Source organism: Oreochromis niloticus, linkage group LG13, assembly GCF_001858045.2.
Source record: "Oreochromis niloticus isolate F11D_XX linkage group LG13, O_niloticus_UMD_NMBU, whole genome shotgun sequence".
In the NCBI taxonomy this organism is placed as follows: Eukaryota; Metazoa; Chordata; class Actinopteri; order Cichliformes; family Cichlidae; genus Oreochromis; species Oreochromis niloticus.
In genome coordinates this window covers 11150195-11175263 of record NC_031978.2, presented here as the reverse complement: position 1 = coordinate 11175263, position 25069 = coordinate 11150195, and the positions used below count along the sequence as shown (strand labels likewise).

General features: G+C 41.7%; 1 protein-coding gene across 2 annotated transcripts in view; it reads right to left on the bottom strand.

The window, feature by feature from the left end:
• lrpprc (leucine-rich pentatricopeptide repeat containing) overlaps positions 1 to 25069 on the bottom strand; it is a 71292-nt gene that overhangs the window by 16613 nt on the left and 29610 nt on the right. For both annotated transcript variants that reach the window (XM_003438436.5, XM_019366532.2), the window contains 8 exons: positions 22704 to 22810; positions 17030 to 17098; positions 16815 to 16905; positions 16114 to 16256; positions 6643 to 6766; positions 5135 to 5261; positions 1464 to 1552; positions 1178 to 1382 (listed from right to left, as the gene is read on the bottom strand). In XM_003438436.5, the coding sequence (XP_003438484.4) occupies positions 1178 to 1382; positions 1464 to 1552; positions 5135 to 5261; positions 6643 to 6766; positions 16114 to 16256; positions 16815 to 16905; positions 17030 to 17098; positions 22704 to 22810 (955 nt within the window). The remainder of the gene's footprint in view (positions 1 to 1177; positions 1383 to 1463; positions 1553 to 5134; positions 5262 to 6642; positions 6767 to 16113; positions 16257 to 16814; positions 16906 to 17029; positions 17099 to 22703; positions 22811 to 25069) is intronic.

Below are 25069 nucleotides of genomic sequence, written 5' to 3'. Positions count from 1 at the left end.
AAACCAAAACACACAAAAACTCCAAAATGCTGTTTTTGGACTTTAAATATATCTAAAATGTAATATTAAATTTATATTAGTTTCACTTTTTGTCCCTTACAGCCTCCCTCTGAGTGCAGACCCACTCCTTCTCCCGCCTATTCTGTGAAATGTTTTTCTGCTGAGGTTGCCACAACCACACAAAGCCTGCATACCACAGCATTACAAACCTAAAACAACTCAAACTGGCAACCCAGCCACACTACTAACACTTTATGCTCCCTGCTCACCCCCTGCCGTCACCAGTCGTGATGAATATTTAAGTTCCAGGGTGTGTGTGTGTGTGTGTGTGTGTGTGTGTGTGTGTGTGTGTGTGTGTGTATATAAGTGTGAGTGTCTGGAGGTGGGGGAACATATCTACGCTGATTGTTGCGACTGGGACCGTCTGAATAATTCAGCAAAGGGCCCCTCTAAATGTGGTGCTCCGCTTTCCGGGACCGCTTGCTTTTCCGCCGCTGCTCTTAACCAGTCAGCTTGACTCAGATACAAAGGGGAAGCATGTGTCAGGGAGGCTCAGAGCGCAGCTCCCAGAGGTCAGGGTTCAAGCTGACAGATCCGCGCTACGATGGCCAATCAGGCGTGAGACCGCCTTGCTGTTCTTCACTTCTCGCTGTCCCTCTGAGATGGCGTGGGGATGCCGCTGTTCGAGCTGGCGCACAGCGCTAATGCACAAGTGGCACAATGAAACTTTGATGCACAATGTGTTTTATTATTTTGGTCTGCAGTTTGAGAAGAGACAAAGGAGGAACGGAGGACGGCTCTTTTCATGACATTAAAAGGAACCCATGAATAATCCTATTATGCCTGTGTTTCCTATTTGTACTTAACGCCCTGGCAGCACTGTAAGCTTTTACTTTAACAGTATGTCAGCCTGGATCTTGCCACACACTCCTGTGGAGTAGTGCATTAAACTGTTTATATCCAACAGTGCTTACGGAATGGCATAAAAGACTCACTCGACTGCGTTGAAACATTTTACTCATGCAACCTATCTTCAGAATTTTTTTTCCTATTGAATGTCCATACATTTCACTACACGTTGGCGGTGATGGATGAACAGATATCGGGGAATGTCTGAAAAGCTGTACATGCTGTGAACCTAACAGGTCCACTGACAAATCTCCACATATAAACTTACTTTTTGATGTGTCCCAGGGCAGTGTTGTTGACAAACACCATGCTGGACAGGTTGGGGCTTGTACCAAGGCTCTTTATTAGTGATTCCACTTCCTGGATCCCCTCCACGTCACCGTGACTACCCAGAGCCTGAACCAGCCTGGTGATGGCAAGATGCGAGGGCACATGGTCCAACTGAAGCATAGACTTCAGTCTCTCAAGGGCCTCTGTGGATGAGTGCAAAAAGTGACTGTGTGCACAAAAAACAATGTGTATGTGTCTGTTAAGCATGCATGTCCATTTCTTACCTTTGACCTGGCCTTTCTTGCTTTGTGTGATGATGAGTAAACTGCTGGCAATATCAGTCAGCTTGAAACCTGGCACACGAGTTTCAGCACTAAGGGAGACAAATAATTCCTTGGTTATCTGTGCAATACTACAGTAATACACAAGAAAAAGACAAACTAGAGAATACGCTAGGAGTGCACCAATACATCAGCCAAAGGGATTGATGATGTTTGTTTGTCTCACATCAATTGTGAGCTACTAAATGTTAAAATAATTTCCAATTTTATATTAGTTACACAAGATGGATAAATAAGAGTTTTGGAGATGATTTGTGACACAAAAACAGCAGCAAGAGTGAAAGGAATGGTTTACAGATGATAGAGCGACCTGCTGTGATGTATGGCCTGGTGAGGCCAAGCTGAAAGTGACAGGGTTGAAGATGCTCATATTTTCATTGCGAGTGACCAGAAAGGACGGGATTAGAAATGAGTATATCAGAGGGACAACTCAGATTGAGCAGTTTGGAGACAAAGTTTAAGAAACAAGACTGAGACGGTTTGTAAATGCGCAGAGGTGGGAGGAAAAGAAGAGGATCACAGAGAAGATTCATGGATGTAGTGAAGGAGGAGATGGAGAGGGGTTGGTGTGACAGAAGGGGATGCTTGGAATAGGCAGCAGGCAGGTTATCTGCTGTGGTGACGCCTAAAGAGTTTTTATTGTTTTTCCCCATTGTAAGAAAAATGTTCTACTAACATTTTATTTATACCTTTTTTGCTAAACTTCAATTTGTCACATATTTAGTTGAGTAAATTATATAAAAATAAGATAAATGTACAAATCATTGCCACAGTGTTTCTGTCTGGGTTTATTTTTAAAAATATTTTACTCTCATAATCGTCACATAAATTGGAAAAAAAGAAACGTTTGTCTCTATTCAGTTTATGCTCATGTCAACCGCTCAAATTCTTTATATATGTACATAAATATAAAAGAGGTATTATTGCGTGTCATCTAATCCCAATGTGGGATGTTCTGTTAAAATGAAAGTGAAAAAAAAATGCATCTATTTATATTTCCATTTCTTGATATCAGAAGTCCATAATATACATGACAGATTTGTTCCATATCTGAACGATGCTATGGGCAAGTCCATTATTTCCAACTTTAAAGCCAATACTGTATCTCTAAAAACACATCTTTATAATCTGCGATAGCCGTGCGACGGTGTCTTCTCCGCCATTATCAGGCATCGCATTTTGAAAAGCATTAGACTCCATAGAGACAGAGGGGATAAACGCATGAGCTGAAAGATATATGACAGACAAGACAATAAGAACAAATCTGATTGAAAACAAGTCTGAGCTTCTGCTGTGACCTGAAAATAACGCAGACATCAAGCGGTTGATTGATGTTGTCGTATACGTGATGTTCCTTCCTGCTGTGTGTGGTATTACGCTGCAGCACCGAGGCCTCTGGGAGCTGCTCCCTCTCATCACATCCTCCTCCTTTCACTCTGCATGTCCATCTAACTTGCTGTCCTTTCCAGCCCTCCTCTTTTTCATTTCTTTGCCACTAAAACCTCAATCAAGCTTGCCTCCTGCCTTTTTCCCCCTTCTTTATTATTATACCCCTGCAACCAGATTAATCTGCCCGCTCAATTGAGCATCAGGCTGGCAATCCTTATCACTACGGCGACACCAGGCCGGGCAGCATCCGGCGGCCGCTGTGACAGGGTCACGCCAGAGATTGGAGGAGTAACAGGGTCGGCGACAGATTGCTGCGGTGACTGAGCAGCGGGGTCAGAGTTATTCTTATCAGGTGGAAGAAAATCTCCAGAAGCTGTCTCCCAACACACACTCTCACCTTCTCCTTCTAGGGATATTATGCGTCACCCACTTCTTCTTCTCTCTCATCATCACTCTCTCCCAATCCCTTAATCTCACCATAAGTACCCCGCTGCTCAATTCTGTACAGATTACCCAAAAACAAACACACCCACACGCACTGAGAATTAATGCCTATAGCGTCTTCATTATCCCCGTACGTGATTAAATCTAGCCCTCCTCCCCTTGTTCACTCCTCTTTTCCCATTTAGCCCTTTTTATCTCCATCCTTTCCTTTCCATTTCCATCTCCTTTCCTCTCAGCTCATTTCACTTCTCATTAAAAGCGCAGATAAACTAAGCTTTTATCCAGGCAGGGATGCCATAAACCAATTCAAACAGAGACTGGAGATGGGTTATCGCTTGCATTGCCTTGTGCTTGTTGAAACACGGCTCTAAAATTGATATGATTATTTCTCATAATATAAGAGAGTGAACCATGTAGGGAGCTGGAAACAGGGAAGAGACTGATAGTGTAATAGATGTTTTTACATGTTTTTTCTTTCAGCACAAATTAGTAACTGCAGCTCTTCTGTCAGTGTGTGTCATTATGTTATTATCGTAACTCTTTGCTTCTGTGTTTCTCCTCTGCAGAAAGAAAGTGATATAAAGAAAGGGACAAAAGGAAACAGAAAAAAGGGAAAGTAGGAGATTACCTATAAAAGACAAAACAGAGAAGAAAATCAGCCCTGTGCTAAGCTCGCATCTTTAATACCTCTGTCTGTCCATCCATTCGTCTCCAGGCCTAAGCCCTGATATGGCCCCACGAACGAAACAACAACACATGATACATTACTAATTGGAAGAAGACTGATGTCCCTGCACAAAGTCACCCGCTTTCCAGAGAACCAAAATTAATCTGTATATCCGAGTGTGTGTGTGTGTGTGTGTCTGTGTGTGTGTGTCTGTGTGTGTGTGTGTGTGTGTCTTAGGGCTTAGTAAGAACCATTGTCCATATCCAGCAGAACTGAATGTGTTAGCACACAATCAGTTTGTAATCCTCATGTCTACTGAGGAGCTGCAGATTTAGCCTGAGGCGACCTGCTACCACCAGCTGAGGAGTGACAGGAAAAGTAGCAGAGCATTAAACTACATGTTGAATTGTAAGTTTAATACAAACTGCTGTACTTTCTGTCTGCTTTAAGGGCTGAATATTTCACTTATGTTAACTCTTCTAAAATATGAACAACTATGGAAAGGGATCCCTTTTGTTTTGCTGCTGTTGATGTTCAAGGAAAAACTAAACACAATTAGTTGGTTATCATAATTGGATATCAGGAAAAATCTGATTGACCTTCTAAAACAAAAGCTAAAACCCACTCCTTGTAAATCAAAGCAGATGTATGGAGAGAACTGCATTATGTCACACCAAACTGCTAAACCTGACAACATTGGAAAACCCTCCTACTGCATGTTTTAGGGTGTGATCCCTTATAAAACCGACAATCCATCATACAAATTCACTTCAAAGCTGACTGAGCTGGATGGAGGTGAATTCACCAGTGACATTCCTCCAGATGCGAATTTAAAATCTGCAATCCAGGCATTGTGTGAGATTACCAACACTTGCGTGACACCTACAAATGAAAAGGTTTTTTCTGCATTGTGTGCATGACTGTATGATTTTCATACTAGACATTAAGCCCCTAAACACAGCAGTGTTTACAAGTTCACAGACTTCTGCACAACCTGAAGTCTTTTTAGCAACCAGGGATACGTACAAGACAATAAACTGACACTATAAGCAGTAATATTTTTATGCTTTTTTCCAGATGATTTTGGCACAAATCAAGATATTAATACACCTACATGTCCTTGACTGCCATGGCTTCATCCATAGATCCCTCGGCCAACAGAGCACGAATCAGGTGGTCGTAGGGGGAGGGGCCTAGTGCCACACCTTTTTTTTCAGCTTCCTTCAGCATCCCAAATGCTTCTGCAGGAAGAGAGCAAGAAAAAAGGGAAAAATGAGTCAAGACATTGGCTGGGATAACTGAAAAATAGAATTTAAGATTATCCTTGTATTAATGGATTAACAGCCTAACCTGAACACACAATAGTAAAATGTTATATGTTATGTTACCATTTCTCCTCAATATTTAAGGGAAAACGTGTATTTGCGGTATCTAAAGTAGTTGGAAAAATTATATATTTGTAATTACATACAAACATTGTTTAAATGGTAATAATAATTTAAGGTGATGTTCTTCAACTGTGGTGGAAGCCAGTATGACAAATAGCTTCAAAATCAACCACCTGACCAGGTGTGCGATGATTGGATACCTTGACATTGTCCAAAAGTGTCTGTGACCACCTTAAAACTTGAACAGTCATTAAATCTGACCCATTCCTATGAGAGCAGGCACTTTATTGTGCGCCTTTAAGAGCATCTGTTTGGAAAAGTAGTCACCCAAGACTGCTATATAAACTATTTCATTTCAAGCATAATTTGACATTTATTCTTTTCCCCCCTCAATTAATCAGTAGGCTTGGCACTCGGTAGATTTCACCAATAGTACAATAAAAAAAATGCTGGGTCAAGAGGAAAATGCCATGCCTACACAGCATGAATCAGCAGAAAGCAAAATCAAAAGGTGGGCAGGTAAAAAAGCCACATGTCAGAAAGTGAGATGCTCAATTTTTGGGAGGAACAACTTTCTTAGGAAAGAGAATCCCACGTAAGAAGACGAGTGTAACAGACTAATCTATCAAGAAGTTAACTGGGGTTGAGTAAAGAAAAACAATTTGATGCTTTTGGAGATAATTTGTTTTGCAGGTGCAATACATACCAGTGCCATGAAAAAGTACTTACCCCTTTGTGATTTCTGATTTTTTTTGCAGATTTGTTAATCGAAGATCAGTCAAAAATAACCAGAGCAAATACAAACTGTAGTTTTTAAATGATGATTTCATTTATTAAGAGGGGAAAAGGTATCCAAGCCTACCTGGCCCTTTGAGAAAAACCAATTGCCCATTAACCTAATAACTGGTTCTGCCAACTATGGCAGAAACAACTGCAATCCAGCGTTTGCAATAACTGGTAATGAGTCTTTCACATGGTTTTGCAGAAATATTGCCGAACTCTTTGAATATAAAACACTGCAAAAAGATCCCAATGCTATCACCATGAATGACAGGAAAGTAGGAAATTGTCTGATAAACAATTTCTATTGTCTTATATTCTCAAATTCTAGTTTTAAGAGACTGGAATTGGTCATTTTATTTTATACACCTCTGATGTTTTAAGTATGACAAATGTAGTATGTCTCCCCTCTAAGTCTTACAGGAAAACAATAGCAGGACCTCCTGCTGCTTACCTTTGGCCTTGCCCTTCTTACAGAGGGCCAACAGACGGACCTGGTAATCGCTAACACTTTCAGTTGCAGTGGGGGTTGTCGCGAACTTGACCTGGTGTGTGGTGGCAGCTTGCTGGTACCAGGTCTAGAAAAACAACACACAAACACACATATAAAACAGTGCTTAAACTCAGTCCGATGTCCACAAAATGCAGCTACATCAGTATTAAGGTCTGAAACATGTTCAGCTGTGTCCTGGGAAGGAGCTGGTGTGTTTATGTGCATATATGACAGTGCAATAATGCCTGACAGGCAGGGCAAGGTCCCATAATGCTCGGTCACCCATGTAGCAGCAAGGGAAGGGGGTTAAGCTGTATCGGCTGGGGGCAAATTAGGTTTGGCACCCCAGGGGCAAAGGAAAAGTGTGCGTGCTAGAGAATGTGTGTGCTGGAGCGGGTGGTATCAACTCAAGAGCCCCTGGGGTCAAGAAGTTCATCGCTTCAGGCAATGGCAATCACTTTCTGTCTCATCATGCTTCAGGCTGCTTCAGGCTGCTTCAGGCGCGCACACCAAGCTCAGGAAAAATGCATAGTGAAGGAATGAAGCAAACAAGAGGAATTTAAGGCTTTTTAAGACTTCATTTCTTTACCAATTATTGTATTTAATTAGTAAAGAAATAAAATTTAATTTTCTCCATTTAATTTCGTTACAGCTGAACACTCATATCGAGCCAAGCATCAAGCGACAACCATATGGTAGCATTTAGTGTCTGGCTAAATTAGTCTGGCATTACAGATTTAGAGACAGATCAAGCTGTAATTCCTTTCACCAGCCAACCGGTCTGATTGACTACACTTCAGATCAGAGCTTCAATCCTGTTTCCTCTGCATGTAATGAACAGGGGCTTAAAGTGGAGCAGAGTAGGGGGGCTGCATGGAGAGCGGCTGATAAGAGTTTTCAGAGGTTGTTTGGGGGGCGTGGGGGGGGTTGCTCCTACAATCAGAGGCTGGGGTCAACCTGCTCTTTGGTTAATCGATTCAGTCAGCAACAGTTTTATTCAGACAAAAAAAAATAAACATGTAGTGTCATCTGAATAAAAAAAAAGCAGTAATTAGACCATTGTGATTTGAATGAGGGAGTGCAACTTTTAAAGCACTTTGCCACATTAGTACAGGACCAGTAATGTACCGAATATTAAATGTAACTAGAAAGCGAAAATTTCAGAAGAAATTTTATGTGTGCCTATGCCGCTGCTAATCACTGTAGTTGCCATTCATACGGCTACAGACAGCAAAACTCAGAAGAGCAGCCATTCTCCACCATGAACTATGGTAAAAACAAACACCGCTCACGCTTCACAGATAACAGCTTACAGTTTTGTGTAAAGATGAAGTTACTTCGTACAGCGCCGATTTGCAGACGCTGTGCACACAGGTTCATGAGCAGAAGTCCCATTGTACCACGGCAGATCCGACAATGTTTGCATGAACACGCTTTGAAGCATTACGTTATGGACCACTTTTCACACATGGTTGGTGTACCCAAACAGCCGGCTGTAGCTTTTCAACTCACAGCCCGACACACACCCAAAAAACAGCCGAGAGAGCACAGACTACGCCCGAGAGGCGTGATTGCAGGTGCCGCTCAGGTGGGTCCACCTCCCCTGCAGCGGCACTGCAGACCACGCCCCGCCACACACATCAAACACGTAAAATAAATATTTATGCACTTTTGCATTCACTTTTTGTTTTTTGTTATTTTTACACAGTGTTCTGAATGATGAACAATGGTCTACAGCCAATCTTGTGTATTATTATACAAACTTTGGTTGTAAGATTCAGATAACTATTTAATAAAAGCTAAATATTTTATATGAGAGTAAGAAAGAAAAGTATATCTTTGTGTCCACCTTTCTCTGTTAATGCCCTACCTGGCCCCCTGGCAAAAGCTTTGCTAGATCCGCCCCTGCACAGTTACCAGCTGTGAGCTACACAAAAAAAGGAGCTTGGTGTATATTTGTCTGTCAGAAACAGTTCATAACTTCCCTTCAACTCATTCATGTCACCTAAGGGTAAACCTGTTTCTCCATCACCAGTTCAGCTCTGATGATTCAGTAAGGACATCTCCTGATTTCATCTTCATGCTCCAGCAAACATCAGCTGATACTAGAAATTAAAATCAAAAGAATTCTAACAACAGCTGATCAAGCTTAAACGTGCTGCTGTTGTTTAGCGCGATAAACAAACAAGAGAGAAAAGCCGATCATTGATCAGTTTCGTGACTGAAGTTTCAACAGGCGAGAGAATGACAGGGGAGGCTGTCATAAAGTTCAACATCGGTAACTTAGCGCGCACACAGCTGTATACAAACTCCGTAGTGCTAGCTAGCACGCAGTACGAGTTATTGTAAGTGATTGAAAAAGTCAGCACAACGAAAATAAACTACACCTAAACTCGGTTTATATCTGACCCAAATACAGTGCAGGTCATAACTTCTTACCTGAAATTCAGTTCACCTCACGCTCCTGCCTTCGCTTTCCCTGATCCACGATTGACCTCCGCGTTGGCAAACACCGGTCGATCGGCGGTAGCCTCACCGCCTTGTATGTCTCGTTCGCGGCATGTCCTTTCTGTCACACACCGGTGGATAGCTGCCCTCTGTTGTAGCTCCACCACCAAACAACTCAGTTATTTTTTCCACATCGACCAGCATCATCGGCCCATATAAACGAAAAATAAGTCCAGCTAAGACACAGACCCTTGCCGAGCGATCGAGCGATTAAACAAATTTTAGCCACCTCACTATCAGCCAAGCCTGGGTGGTTTTTCACGAAGGGTCGCTAGCCGCGCTAGCTAGCTAAGCTAGCGGCGCTAGCTAGCTAGCCAGCCGGCTATCAGCAACACGTAAGAGAACTGTTGCTAAATAAACTACACCTAAACTCGGTTTATATCTGACCCAAATAGAGTGCAGGTCATAACTTCTTACCTGAAATTCAGTTCACCTCACGCTCCTGCCTTCGCTTTCCCTGATCCACGATTGACCTCCGCGTTAGCAAACACCGGACGATCGGCGGTAGCCTCACCGCCTTGTATGTCTCGTTCGCGGCATGTCCTTTCTGTCACACACCGGTGGATAGCTGCCCTCTGTTGTAGCTCCACCACCAAACAACTCAGTTATTTTTTCCACATCGACCAGCATCATCAGCCCATATAAACGAAAAATAAGTCCAGCTAAGACACAGACCCTTGCCGAGCGATCGGGCGATTAAACAAATTTTAGCCACCTCACTATCAGCCAAGCCTGGGTGGTTTTTCACGAAGGGTCGCTAACCGCGCTAGCTAGCTAAGCTAGCGGCGCTAGCTAGCTAGCCAGCCGGCTATCAGCAACACGTAAGAGAACTGTTGCTAAATAAACTACACCTAAACTCGGTTTATATCTGACCCAAATAGAGTGCAGGTCATAACTTCTTACCTGAAATTCAGTTCACCTCACGCTCCTGCCTTCGCTTTCCCTGATCCACGATTGACCTCCGCGTTAGCAAACACCGGACGATCGGCGGTAGCCTCACCGCCTTGTATGTCTCGTTCGCGGCATGTCCTTTCTGTCACACACCGGTGGATAGCTGCCCTCTGTTGTAGCTCCACCACCAAACAACTCAGTTATTTTTTCCACATCGACCAGCATCATCGGCCCATATAAACGAAAAATAAGTCCAGCTAAGACACAGACCCTTGCCGAGCGATCGGGCGATTATACAAATTTTAGCCACCTCACTATCAGCCAAGCCTGGGTGGTTTTTCACGAAGGGGCGCTAGCTAGCTAAGCTAGCGGCGCTAGCTAGCTAGCCGGCTATCAGCAACACTTAAGAGAATTGTCGCTAATATGGGATGTCTTGATAAAACGAGCAGATATTTGAAGTTTACACACCTACATTCTCACCTGAAAATATCTTAAAAGTGTATTTTGTGACCTAGAAACACGAATAAAAGACATATAAAACGAAGTGGTGTCCGCCATTGTTTGACTCGGTAGAGGCATGCTATGAATTGTGGGATATGTAGTTTTCACCAAGCATGGCGCCCTTTAGGCCGTACTACTCCCGGTATACCACTAGAGAGAGCCAACACACCACAAATGAAGTCTGTTTCTATGGTGCCAAAAGCAGAATCTTTCTCAGGAGCCTAGAAATTGGCCTAAATTTGCACTAAAATCTAAATATTTCAAAAACTATAAAAGTTATAAACACCAAAAGTCACACCATACTAGCCCAGCTCCAGCCGCACAAAATGATGTAACATATGTACCCCTATTGTCAAAACTGTTTGGCAGAGGAGCGCGGGAAAATTTTCACTAAAATATTAATATTTAAAAAACTATAATAGTCATAAACACCAAAAGTCATAGCACACCATTCCAGATCCAGCCGCACAAAATGAGGTAACATATATGAAGCTTTTCTCAAAACTGCGGGGCGTGATACGTGCCGAAATTTAGGCGGAAGATGGAGAATAATAATAATAATAACTAGAAAGCGAAAATTTCAGAAGAAATTTTATGTGTGCCTATGCCGCTGCTAATCAGTGTAGTTTGCCATTCATACGGCTACAGAGAGCAAAACTCAGCAGAGCAGCCATTCTCCACCATGAATTATGATAAAAACAAACACCGCTCGCGCCTCACAGATGACAGCTTACAGTTTTGGGTAAAGATGAGGTGACTTCGTACAGCCCCGATTTGCAGACGCTGTGCACAGAGGTTCATGAGCAGAAGTCCCATTGTATCACGGCAGACCCCGACAATGTTTGCATGAACACGCTTTGAAGCATTACGTTATGGACCACTTTTCACACATGGTTGGTGTACCCACACAGGCAGCCGTAGCTTTTCAACTCATAGCCCAACACACACCCAAAAAACAGCCAAGAGAGCACAGACTTTACACCCGTGGGTCCACCTCCCCTGCAGCGGCACTGCAGACCACGCCCCGACACACACATCAAACACATAAAATAAATATGTATGCACTTTCGCATTCACTTTTTGTTTTTTGTTATTTTTACACAGTGTTCTGAATGATGAACAATGGTCTACAGCCAATCTTGTGTATTATTATACAAACTTTGGTTGTAAGATTCAGATAAGCATTTAATAAATGCTAAATATTTTATATGAGAGTAAGAAAGAAAAGTATATCTTTATGTCCACCTTTCTCTGTTAATGCCCTACCTGGCCCCCTGGCAAAAGCTTTGCTAGATCCGCCCCTGCACAGTTACCAGCTGTCAGCTACACAAAAAAAGGAGCTTGGTGTTTACAGGGAGTGCAGAATTATTAGGCAAATGAGTATTTTGTCCACATCATCCTCTTCATGCATGTTGTCTTACTCCAAGCTGTATAGGCTCGAAAGCCTACTACCAATTAAGCATATTAGGTGATGTGCATCTCTGTAATGAGAAGGGGTGTGGTCTAATGACATCAACACCCTATATCAGGTGTGCATAATTATTAGGCAACCTCCTTTCCTTTGGCAAAATGGGTCAAAAGAAGGACTTGACAGGCTCAGAAAAGTCAAAAATAGTGAGATATCTTGCAGAGGGATGCAGCAGTCTTAAAATTGCAAAGCTTCTGAAGCGTGACCATCGAACAATCAAGCGTTTCATTCAAAATAGTCAACAGGGTCGCAAGAAGCGTGTGGAAAAACCAAGGCGCAAAATAACTGCCCATGAACTGAGAAAAGTCAAGCGTGCAGCTGCCAAGATGCCACTTGCCACCAGTTTGGCCATATTTCAGAGCTGCAACATCACTGGAGTGCCCAAAAGCACAAGGTGTGCAATACTCAGAGACACGGCCAAGGTAAGAAAGGCTGAAAGACGACCACCACTGAACAAGACACACAAGCTGAAACGTCAAGACTGGGCCAAGAAATATCTCAAGACTGATTTTTCTAAGGTTTTATGGACTGATGAAATGAGAGTGAGTCTTGATGGGCCAGATGGATGGGCCCGTGGCTGGATTGGTAAAGGGCAGAGAGCTCCAGTCCGACTCAGACGCCAGCAAGGTGGAGGTGGAGTACTGGTTTGGGCCGGTATCATCAAAGATGAGCTTGTGGGGCCTTTTCGGGTTGAGGATGGAGTCAAGCTCAACTCCCAGTCCTACTGCCAGTTTCTGGAAGACACCTTCTTCAAGCAGTGGTACAGGAAGAAGTCTGCATCCTTCAAGAAAAACATGATTTTCATGCAGGACAATGCTCCATCACACGCGTCCAAGTACTCCACAGCGTGGCTGGCAAGAAAGGGTATAAAAGAAGAAAAACTAATGACATGGCCTCCTTGTTCACCTGATCTGAACCCATTGAGAACCTGTGGTCCATCATCAAATGTGAGATTTACAAGGAGGGAAAACAGTACACCTCTCTGAACAGTGTCTGGGAGGCTGTGGTTGCTGCTGCACGCAATGTTGATGGTGAACAGATCAAAACACTGACAGAATCCATGGATGGCAGGCTTTTGAGTGTCCTTGCAAAGAAAGGTGGCTATATTGGTCGCTGATTTGTTTTGGTTTTGTTTTTGAATGTCAGAAATGTATATTTGTGAATGTGGAGATGTTATATTGGTTTCACTGGTAAAAATAAATAATTGAAATGGGTATATATTTGTTTTTTGTTAAGTTGCCTAATAATTATGCACAGTAATAGTCACCTGCACACACAGATATCCCCCTAAAATAGCTAAAACTAAAAACTACTTCCAAAAACATTCAGCTTTGGTATTAATGAGTTTTTTGGGTTCATTGAGAACATGGTTGTTGTTCAATAATAAAATTATTCCTCAAAAATACAACTTGCCTAATAATTCTGCACTCCCTGTATTTGTCTCTCAAAAATAGTTCATAACTTCCCTTCAACTTATTCATGTCACCTAAAGGGTAAACCTGTTTCTCCATCACCAGTTCAGCTCTGATGATTCAGTAAGGACATCTGCCGTTTTTACAGCTGTAGCTCCAGCAAACATCAGCTGATACCAGAAATTAAAAGCAAATGAATTCTAACAACAGCTGATCAAGCTTAAAGGTGCTGCTGTTGTTTTGCGCGATAAACAAACAAGAGAGAAACGCCGATCATTGATCAGTTTCATGACTGAAGTTTCAACAGGCGAGAGAATGACAGGGGAGGCTGTCATAAAGTTCACCATGCGCACACAGCTGTATAGAAACTCTGTCGTGCTAGCTAGAACGCAGTACGAGTTATTGTAAGTGATTGAAAAAGTCAGCACAACGAAAATAAACTACACCTAAACTCGGTTTATATCTGACCGAAATAGAGTGCAGTTCATAACAACTTACCTGAAATTCAGTTCACCTCACGCTCCTGCCTTCGCTTTCCCTGATCCATGATTGACCACCGCGTTAGCAATCGCCTGCCCGGCCTCGTATGTCTCGTTGGCGGCATGTCCTTTCTGTCACACACCGGTGGATAGCTGCCCTCTGTTGTAGCTCCACCACCAAACAACTCAGTTATTTTTTCCACATCGACCAGCATCATCGGCCCACATAAACGAAAAATAAGTCCAGCTAAGACACAGACCCTTGCCGAGCGATCGGGCGATTAAACAAATTTTAGCCACCTCACTATCAGCCAAGCCTGGGTGGTTTTTCACGAAGGGGCGCTAGCTAGCTAAGCTAGCGGCGCTAGCTAGCTAGCCGGCTATCAGCAACACTTAAAAGAATTGTCGCTAATATGGGATGTCTTGATAAAACGAGCAGATATTTGAAGTTTAAACACCTACATTCTCGCCTGAAAATATCTTAAAAGTGTATTTTGTGACCTAGAAACACGAATAAAAGACATATAAAACGAAGTGGTGTCCGCCATTGTTTGACTCGGTAGAGGCATGCTATGAATTGTGGGATATGTAGTTTTCACCAAGCATGGCACCCTTTAGGCCGTACTACTCCCGGTATACCACTAGAGAGAGCCAACCCACCACAAATGAAGTCTGTTTCTATGGTGCCAAAAGCAGAATCTTTCTCAGGAGCCTAGAAATTGGCCTAAATTTGCACTAAAATCTAAATATTTCAAAAACTATAAAAGTTATGAACACCAAAAGTCACACCATACTAGCCCAGCTCCAGCCGCACAAAATGATGTAACATATGTACCCCTATTGTCAAAACTGTTTGGCAGAGGAGCGCGGGAAAATTTTCACTAAAATATTAATATTTTAAAAACTATAATAGTCATAAACACCAAAAGTCATAGCACACCATTCCAGATCCAGCCGCACAAAATGAGGTAACATATATGAAGCTTTTCTCAAAACTGCGGGGCGTGATACGTGCCGAAATTTAGGCGGAAGATGGAGAATAATAATAATAATAATAATAAGAATAATAAATCCGACGAATAGTAATATGTGTGCCTCTTGGCATAGGCACACATAATAAGAATAATAAATCCGACGAATAGTAATATGTGTGCCTCTTGGCATAGGCACACATAATTATTGTGTTATTACCACGCAATTTTAGGTATAAACCATCAAAGAGGGCTGAGCAAGCCTTAGTATTGATTACTATAAAAACAAAAACAAACTAACAAAACACTAACAAGGCACAAAATAAGAAATACAGGAAAACTAAAAATCAACAGTGCCGTCTGTTAAACAGTCACAAAAGTGTTAGAGTTAAAAAAAAATATTTTAAAGACAAGAATTATAAGATTAAAAGAAATTGTCATTCTGATCTCAATCGTCAGGCTGTTCCTCCTGTTTGAGCATCAAAACAGAGCTCAGTATCCAAAAATCCCTGCCAGGTTAGGAGCTGAATGCTTGACATTTTAGGTAAGCTACACTTAGTGTAGGCTAGAGAAGTGGAATTCTTTCAGACCAATAGGTAATATATAAAAGTTATTATCAATGAACTTTGGAAGGTTCTGAGTTAGCCAGGATTTGATGTCTTTTAGAAAGGTCAATAGATTGTCAAGGCTACTGGTGTTGCACAGCAGAGAGAGATTTAATACTGTGTTATGAGCAAAACTGAATGGGCAATATTAAAGCTATGAATGATCTGGCTGAGAGGAAGCATGTATATTCAAAACACAAGTGGGCCTAGGACAGAGCCTTGGGGAACGCCTCAATTATCTGTTAATTATTGATTAAACAATGACTTAATATAATATCTCAAAATAGCAACAACTTCACATCATTAAATTGCATTTTAGACAATAAAAATTCCAGAAAAATGAAATATTACCTAACAATCAATTACTTCAATTAATGAAACTGACTGCCATGATTAAAGACTTAAGGACACAAATCTATGAACAGGCCCACTATGTTGAGTTTTACCATTAGGCACCTTTAGCCTCCTTCACAGCTCTTTCTTCTTGCCTTTGCTTTTAGGTTTGCCTTCCCTGCTCTTGGCAATCATCTTTCTAATATCAGACCTGCCAACTGAGCATTATTGGGATTTTCATTTTATTGTAAGCTGGGACTTTACCTCAGGTACTTCGAAGGGTACCTCCTGGCCATTACTCTTCAGGATGTCTGCCAGTAAACGCAGAGTCCTCTCCCTGGGAATGACGTTCTCCTCCTGCATCTTCGTCCACATGGCTTCTGCCTTCTGCCAGTTGTTGGTCTCCTCTGAAAGCAACCAGAAACAAAGCAGTGGGAATGAGAAAATGTTTATGATTTGTTATTGGAAGCCATGACACACAGACCTGTGAGCCTGTATAGTCAGCTCACTACCCAGCATGCTCAAGAGAGCAATTTCTGACAAAGCGCTCCATGCTGAGAGAAGGCAATCAAAGCACTAATCTGATCAACAGACTGACCCTCAACTATGCTGTAATTTATCAAACACACCAGCTAGTGGTGTGTGTGTGTGTGTGTGTGTGTGTGTGTGTGTGTAGGGAAGGGTAATGGGTCGACAATCAGCTTTAACACTCCAATCACAAGCGTTATCTGTTCTGCTCTCCAGTGCAGCAATCACACCATGTCTTCTGCTGACTTCTGACTGATCCCATTCTGCTGCACACTCAAGGTCTGGGAATGAGCTCAGGAGGCACACCCAGAGGTGAAAAGTCACAACTGAAGATGAGGTCAGGGAGGGGGGGCAGTTTGTAGGTCAAACCCACAAACACCCACAAACAGAGAAACAAAATAAAAGAGCACACAGACAAATGAAAGGAAAAGACTTACTGCAGAGCCGGAGGAGATAATTGTACATCTCATCTCTGTCGCACTCAAACAGCTTGGCTGTCATGTCCACCATCTGCTCCAAGGCCTCCATCTGTACACACAGACAGAATATAAAGTTCAACTTTGATTTTTTTTCCTGCATTTACATTCTTTTCTTCTTCTTCTTTGTGTGGCTTTGGTAATTTTAGGCCTGTGTGTGTGTTTGTGTTACCTACCTGGTTATTTAAAATGCATTTCTCTGCATACCACTGCAAGCGTCCAGGCTTTGCCCTCAGCCCGGGGGTCTAGAAAAAAGAAAACAGACATAAGAAATCAGTTGATTAATTGATAAATAGCAGCTTCAGTAAATTGTTCCTCACATCTCTCAGATGTCAAATAACTGGTCAGATGCTGCGTAGCAACAAGATAACAAGATATGCTTCAAAATTTATTCATTTTTTTTTTACTTCATCCCAATTAATAACATCTTCCAACATCAGGCTCATATTTTGTCGTTGTCGTTGTTGTTGTTAGTAGTACTACAATGTCTGTACTTCATGCCAATTGTGTTTGTTTCTTTACTTCTATTTATATTTGCTGCAATTTCTGCTGCCCTTAACCAGGTCTCCCTTAAGAAAGGAATTTTTATCTCTCAAAGTAAAAAGTGTCATTGAGATTAGGGCTGCCACGATTAGTCGACTAGTCACGATTACGTCGACTATTAAAATCGTCGACGACTAATTTAATAGTCGACGCGTCGTTTGAAGCTTTGTAAGATCCCAAAAGACGCAGGAATAAGTAGTAGTATTTAAGAGTGTAATAACGGACTGAAACAGAAGATGGCAGCACTGCATGTACAAGGATGCCAGCTGCCGTTAAACCCCGAAGAAGAAGAAACTGTGTTCCAGAATTCATAGCGCGGCCCAGCGCAGTTGTCAACAATGGCGGCAGCTAGTTAGTTTTAATATTACAATTATTATTCTTTCTGGGTCACAAAATAAACGTTTAACATATTTTCAGGTGTACATTTTACGTCCAATGGATGCATGATCTGATTAGTCGACTAATCGCAAAAATAATCGGTGACTAGTCGACTATCAAAATAATCGTTTGTGGCAGCCCTAATTGAGATTAAAGGACAAATGGAAAAAAAACATTACTTCACTGAGCACAACATAGGGTGGAGATTAATATAATACAAAACCATTAAAGCATTATCCTTAACATAACACTGATCCACCCGAACCCCAGAATAAAGAGTCCTTAAATATTAGCATTTATTGGTGTAGACTAATCACGAGCTGATATACAACAGATTTTAAAAATTAAATGTGTCTGCTGGCAGGAGGCTTTGCACTTCATGTAAGTGCAGTGGTTTTACAATATCATCAATGATGTATCTTCAGTCACTCTATTTCTAAAGATAATGTGTTTGATAATTTGTTTGGCCGTGCAGATTATCAATACATAAAAGCTAAAGGGCAATTTACTGCTACAAAGAAAACAGAGCTGATATATAATGTGTTCAGGAGTGGGACACATGCATTTAGCAAAGCTACATCTGAGGAAATTATTTTCATTCTCAATTTATCTCTTTTTTCTTTTAATTAGAGCTGACAAATCATTTAGTTTCACAATGTAGAGAATATGTCCATTAGAAGTTTGCAAAGTACTTTTTCCAATTTACAGTTTAAATTACTTTTTCATTAACCAGTTATCTAAAACTCAGATTATACAAATTTGCAGTGCTGTGCAAAGATTTACAGACTTCAGATTTTTGTTTATAATCCAGTAACAACATAGAAGCATCTAACTGATCTGAAATTTCTTCTACACTCCAAACATACAGCCAGATTCATAAAAAACACATGTTCAGCTCCACAAAGTACAGGAAGTCATACAAAATATGCTACTGTATCTCAGAATAACAGAGTCTGGGAATAAATGAAGGCAGAAAACTCAGAGGCAACCCAAACAAAGAGGATTATTACAAAACATTACAAAAGTTGAGCACATTTTAGAGCAATATTGATACAAAAAACCATAGCCAATGTATATCGTAGGGGCAAGACTAGCAAATGTTTGCCGATAATGAGTTTAAAAACCCAGTGTTAGCCACTTACACTCTACCTTGTAGTATAGACAATTCTAAAATTAAAGGTGGGGAAAACAAAATACATTCTGGAAGGAAAACAATTTAATTTCTCTATGACTCCACAATGCAACACTGGAACTGCCCTATATGAACTGTGGAAATACTACAGAAAGATCTCCCACTACACTCTTGAAAAGGGCATTTAAAAAAAAGCAACTTCAACAATAAAATTATGATTTCAAATGCAGAGAATCTGAGGCCCCGGCAGCTACAGCTAGGAGATTTGCTCAGATTTTTAGGACACCAGTGAGATGCAGACAGACAGAGTGTGTGGGCTGTCAATAAAGGCTGACATAGATTGATCTGCAGGCTCATGTAGCTATGATTTAGTCTGATATGAGGAGTGACTAGATGATTATCATGGAATAACAGTGATCAGGATTTCATCTGTCTCCTGGGGGCTTTGATACAATCTGAATAAGACTAGGATTGAGAAACCTCACTCTGCCTGTCTTCCTGGTAATCTGGCTAAGGAGAAAAAGAAAAAAAAAAGGACACAGACTGATCTGGCAGGAAGTTAATCTGAATGAGGATCAACAGCGCTCAATCCCTGCTGGCCTCTTTGATGGGAGCCCATCATACTGTGAGAGAGGGGAGAGTAAAAGGAAAGACCGGCTTCATCCCTTCCCCTGACCATCCCTCACTGCCATGCTTTCCTCTTTCAATCCCCACTTCTCTCAATCCCTCCCTCTTTCTCCAAATCTCTCCTGCTCCTCCTCTCCATCCCTCTAGCTGTCCCAGGCAAAGGCATTATGTTCTTACCCAACCAGCCAAAGGGACAAATTAAAATGTGTTGCACTCACTCTCTCTCAGTCTGTCTAATCTTCTTAGAGACTAAGGCCCAGTGCAAGTGCTCCATCTCTTTGCCTCCGATTCCTTTTACTTGGTAAAGTCTTGAGGGCTCAAAGCACCACAACTGCTCACACACACACACACACACACACACACACACGAATATGTTTGGGATTTTGAATCCATCAGGACAAATCTCCCTAATCTGGGCCAAAAACAAAATCCTCAGAAATAAGAAGGCACATAGTTTACACACACGCATGGTTACATGAAAAGAATTCAAGTTTGAAACAAACCCCACCCCCCAAAAAAACAAAAAGTCACTCAGAGATCATGGAAACATGTCAAACAGCTCAAATAAAACTATACTGGAGTTCCTGTTGCCACCTTGTTCGGTGTCTTGCGTAGCCTTTAGTTGCCAAAGCATCTTCACAGGTTTCTCTCACCTACTTACGTGCATAGACAAAAAGAAAGCGCTGAAGTCGACCTTTCCTCACCTCCACTTAACAAACCCTCTCCATCTCAATTCCTAATGTCCTAATTCCACTAATCACCTGGCCACTTAGCCCCCCACACACACAAATACACACACGCAGAGGCAAACCCCTCTCCCTAACACAAAAACACATAATGGCTTACCACTCTTTAGCAATACTACCTAACCTTGACCATAACACACACAATAATAGGCCTGGCCACCTGACAATCCCCTATCTAACCATGACCATTTAGCACAAAATTGGCCACCTTTCTCTATCATTACATTTAATTAGCTGTGATTAATCAGCTGCCAATTATACCAAACACAGCCTAAAGAGAGACACCACTCTGGACTGCCACTTGACGCTCTCACAGGGGAAAAGGTATTTGTGCATCTGAGTGTGTGTATGCATATTTGAGTCAAAGATATGATTCAATTGTAGTTTATCACCTCAGCAGTGGGTCCATCGCCATGCAAGTATAATAAGGGGGAGTTCAAAAGTGAACTTTGTGTTTAGACTGTTCTAAAAGTCTGTGAAGGTTAAGTGAATCCTGGCTTTTGAAATATATCAACTCTGCATTTCTTGTTTGTTTCCTCCTGATTAGACTCTAAAAGACAGGAAAGAATAGCTGTTAATTCTAAAACTGGGGAACTTTAGCATTTTATCCCAAGTTGTGAATGCAGTTTTGAAGCACCTACATGTAACTTGAAACACTGTTGCTGGTAGTATTTAACCCAGAGAGGATTAACCAGACCCTCCAGCTGTCTTCTGCTATAGGAAGCATTTTAACAGTTAGTTTCAGTTCTGTTCTTCCCTATTTAACAAACTTTTATGCCCTCCCAGTTTGGTGCATGAACCCAAACGGTGTTTTGTTATTGGCCACTGAGCAATTCACAGCAAACTCCATCCATGAACTCCATATTTAAGCATAAAGCCCACATTATACTCTGTTGCAGACCAGGATCCCGACAACTGGAGACCCAGTGGCCGAGCAGTCATTCCTGACATATTCTTGTAAGTCCACCGCAGGCCCTCACGCAAACCATCTGGCAATGGAATTTACATTACTGGGACCCAAGCGAACGCTGATGGACTCGTGAAAAGTATAATCGCTGCTTTAAGGTGTTCACAGATACATATCTACCAGCACACCCTAGGCTGCAGGTTGATGGTTGATTTTGTAATTGCAGTATCAGATCTATGTTAGATAATGAGATGGAGAGTGAAGCTTAGCTGTCAACTGGTCACCACCTGGTGGTGCGCTGGATTGAGTGGCTGGATAGGCCTGGCATGCCCAAACATATAGCAAGGGTGCAATGGAAGTGTCTGGCAGAGGCCCTGTTCCGTGGATCTTCAATTCCCACCTCTGATAGAAATAATCAATAGCTTACTGAGGCCGGGGATGTCTACTTCTGTCATGGCAATAATCCCCGAAATAAATGGTGGAGACCGAATGAAGGGTGGAGTCCAGGGAGTTTCGATGTAATCAACACCGACTATAGTAAAGTGAGGAAAATCCTACATCTGAAGAAAAGTGATAACTTTCTCCAGAAAAACAGATAAGGAAATGTGATGTGATACTTTGTGGAAGTAGTAAATACACACTCTGGTTAAAAAGCAGCCATTGTCCACTAACATTTTGTACGGTTTGATTTCCAGTAGTCATGGAAATAGGCTTGCTGGACTTCTTTTAAATCAATATTCCTGCATTTTTTTTTTAGTTGCAAGATGTCTGGGGATTTTTGTATGTACTGTGCTACAACATTTCAGTAGGATTCAAATCTGAGCTATTTTTTCCATGACGAGGTCAACTGTACATCTATTTACAAGGCATCAGCAATCTCACACATGTAGCACGTAGCTGACTCGCTATTATAAGTAGGATAACAGTCATACAATCTAGCGAGAGCCACAATAACACGCCGATAATATTTAAGAGGGTTTGAAAATCCTCAAGAGGGACAAATCCCCATTTCAGTGCACGCCAGGACACGAGAGAGAGAGAGAGAGAGCAAGGTCAGGGCGAGGGAGTTAAGATATTTTTTACTGTTTTGTTCTCATTCTGATCGGCCTTGTTTCTGTTCCTCTGTTGTCAGGCTCATCCCTCTATTCATCTGCTCATCAATCTCTCTATCTTGTTGTCCATTCCCAACCCCTCTTCCATTTATGTGAAAATCGCTTCTTATCTGCCCGCTTTGCCTCTCTCTTTCTCACACTAATCTACACAGATTTTAAAGCAGGACTTAAGATGACAAAGATATAAATATTCATCGAATATTCAGGTCAGATGATTTACAATAACAAAAAGAGGGTTGGCAATTCCATCCTACATGTCCTGTGCGGCTTATGACGGCCATGCACACCGGAGAACAATTTTTCATCAGCTAGATTTTCCAAGACTAAGAAACTAATTTTCTTTGCACTCTGATCAGATCTCCAGTCTAACAAAAACAAAACCTTCCAATAAAGACACAATGTTACCTCGATGATCTTCCGTGCCTCGCGGTAGCGGCCCGTCTGCAGGAATCCGAACAACAGGTCATACAGCATGGTCATCTCTCCTCGCTCCTGGCTCACAAAGTCCATGGCTGAAGAGAAAGACAGACAGGCGAGGAAAGGGAGCAGAGAAAGGTCATGAATAAAAACACCCGTAAGGTAAACAAACCCACCACACACTTCATCATTTCCTTCTGATTCCATTATTTGGCACAATGTCCCACTCACAAAGCAGCCCTATCAAGACAGCTCTCAAACAAACACAGGTCCTGAATGAAAGCCTAAGCTCCCCCAGTGAACTTGCTAAAACGCTCTGCTCAGCGTTACGTACTATCTCCATCCAGCAGCTTCAGAACAGGTACCACACACACAAACAAACACACACCCTGCAAACTTTCAGTAACCCAAATGAATCTGCATATTCAGCAAACAGAAAAAAAAAAAGAATAATCCTACTCCCTTCATTTGCACTCATTTAAAGCTGGAAATATTTCACTGATTGGCTCTAATGTGAACAAGTTTTCAGAGTTTCTGACTGGACTAAATGATGAAGCATTTTCTATGTGCAAATCCTATCTTCCCAAGACTGAACCACACCAGCAGGATCCTGTAGAAACTTCCAGGTTAAAAGCATGTTTTCTGTCCTCTTCTTATCTGAAAATAGCTCAGTAGTTGCTATAATTGCCAGACCCTCTGAAAACCCTATACTTTATTTTTCTGTTGGTGCTTGAAACCAAACCAAGGTCACACATGTGAGTGAAGATTTTGACAAGCTGTGTCATGCTTTTAGTGTGTTTTGGACAGCTGAAGGCCAGTCTGCTGGAAGCTTTTCTTCTGTTTTATTTTAAAAGGTGTATTTTTAAGGTGAATTTTCAGACTATCCACGCACTGCATCAGCATGGGTCCACAGGGGTACTCACGATGCAGCGAGTGCGAGTGTGACTCAAGGTTTATGTCACAAGTCATCCTCTCTGACGCTTTATATGATGGAGTGAGAGGCAGCGTAATTTGTTATTCGTAAGTTGACACTGCTTTACATGCTGGCCTCTTTCAGCACTTTAATCAGAGTTACTTTGGATTTAAGGGTGCAGCGACTAACTGTGAGGGTTTGTCACCTTTTGGCATGTTGGGGGAATGAAAGGGGACAGAGGGGAGGGAAGGAAGTGGAGAGGTGCTCCACTGTACGGTTTCAACCTTTACGTACTCCAGAGCCACTTGCCCCGGCGGCACACCGAACTTGACCTTTTCACCGCGTCGCTGTCGACATACAGGGAGACTGTTCTAAATGTGACTGGCTGACATGCTTCACCGTGACCCTGGTCTGAACCTTTCTCACTCTCTGGTCCTCTTATGCTCTCTTGGGATTGTTGGCACTTGTTACGTGTGCGTTTAACGCAAACACTGAATGAGCACTTTGGAATAGCTCCTCCCCACACACAAAGACCCAAATGAATAACAAAAGGTTGGAGTCAATCAGAGGAAACAAAGATGGATCACGCTAAGCTGGAGTGGGAGTAAAAAAATTTGGATTACAGCTGTGAGACGCAGTGAGAGAGTACACAGCTATTCTGAACTTCTGAACTCTGGGGAATCCTGGTCCACAGTTCAGATTAAACTGTCTTTTGTCACTCCTAATCTGTAGGTTAATGAAAAATGTTTAAAATCCCACCAGAACTATTCTTGTTTACATGACCAAACATAAATGCTATGAAAGCATTTTTATGATTTATAAATGAAGCGTTCTTTTCTTTCAATCCTTAATGTCACATCTTTAAAAAATAAAAAAAATAAAAAAAATCAGTCAAAAGTTGTGACTAGATAACTAATAAATATGAACAAAGAAAATTTAAAATCTTCTCGTCCTTAGAGGATGTGGAACCACTAAATATTTGATTTGGGCTCAATCAAACAACCTGAATGATCCTGTAGTTATGTTTTTTTTCCTCTTGCCTAAACCCCAGCTATAGCATATGGCTGCCCTTCCATAAGCCCTGTTCAGACCACAGGTGGTGTAAAGGTTGGATCAAGCTTCCTGGCCTGAAATGTAAAAACAATACAGGAAGTGCCCTAAATTTTCATTAAAGCAGCTGTTTTCCCAGACATCTATAAACACTTTCCAGTTTAGTTTATGAGCTCAGTCGCTAATTTTGGGTCAAACGAAATAAAACAAAGTCTAATGTGTATATTTCAGTTAGTATGTTTCAGAAAGAAGGATTATTTCAGGTATGCTCATTGGCTAACAACGTCTGATCGACAAATCGTTGGTCAAAATACAAGTCACACCCATTGGTAGGTTAAAAAAGGACCTATGGGTGATATGACAATAGCAACATCCATATTTTATAGTGGGT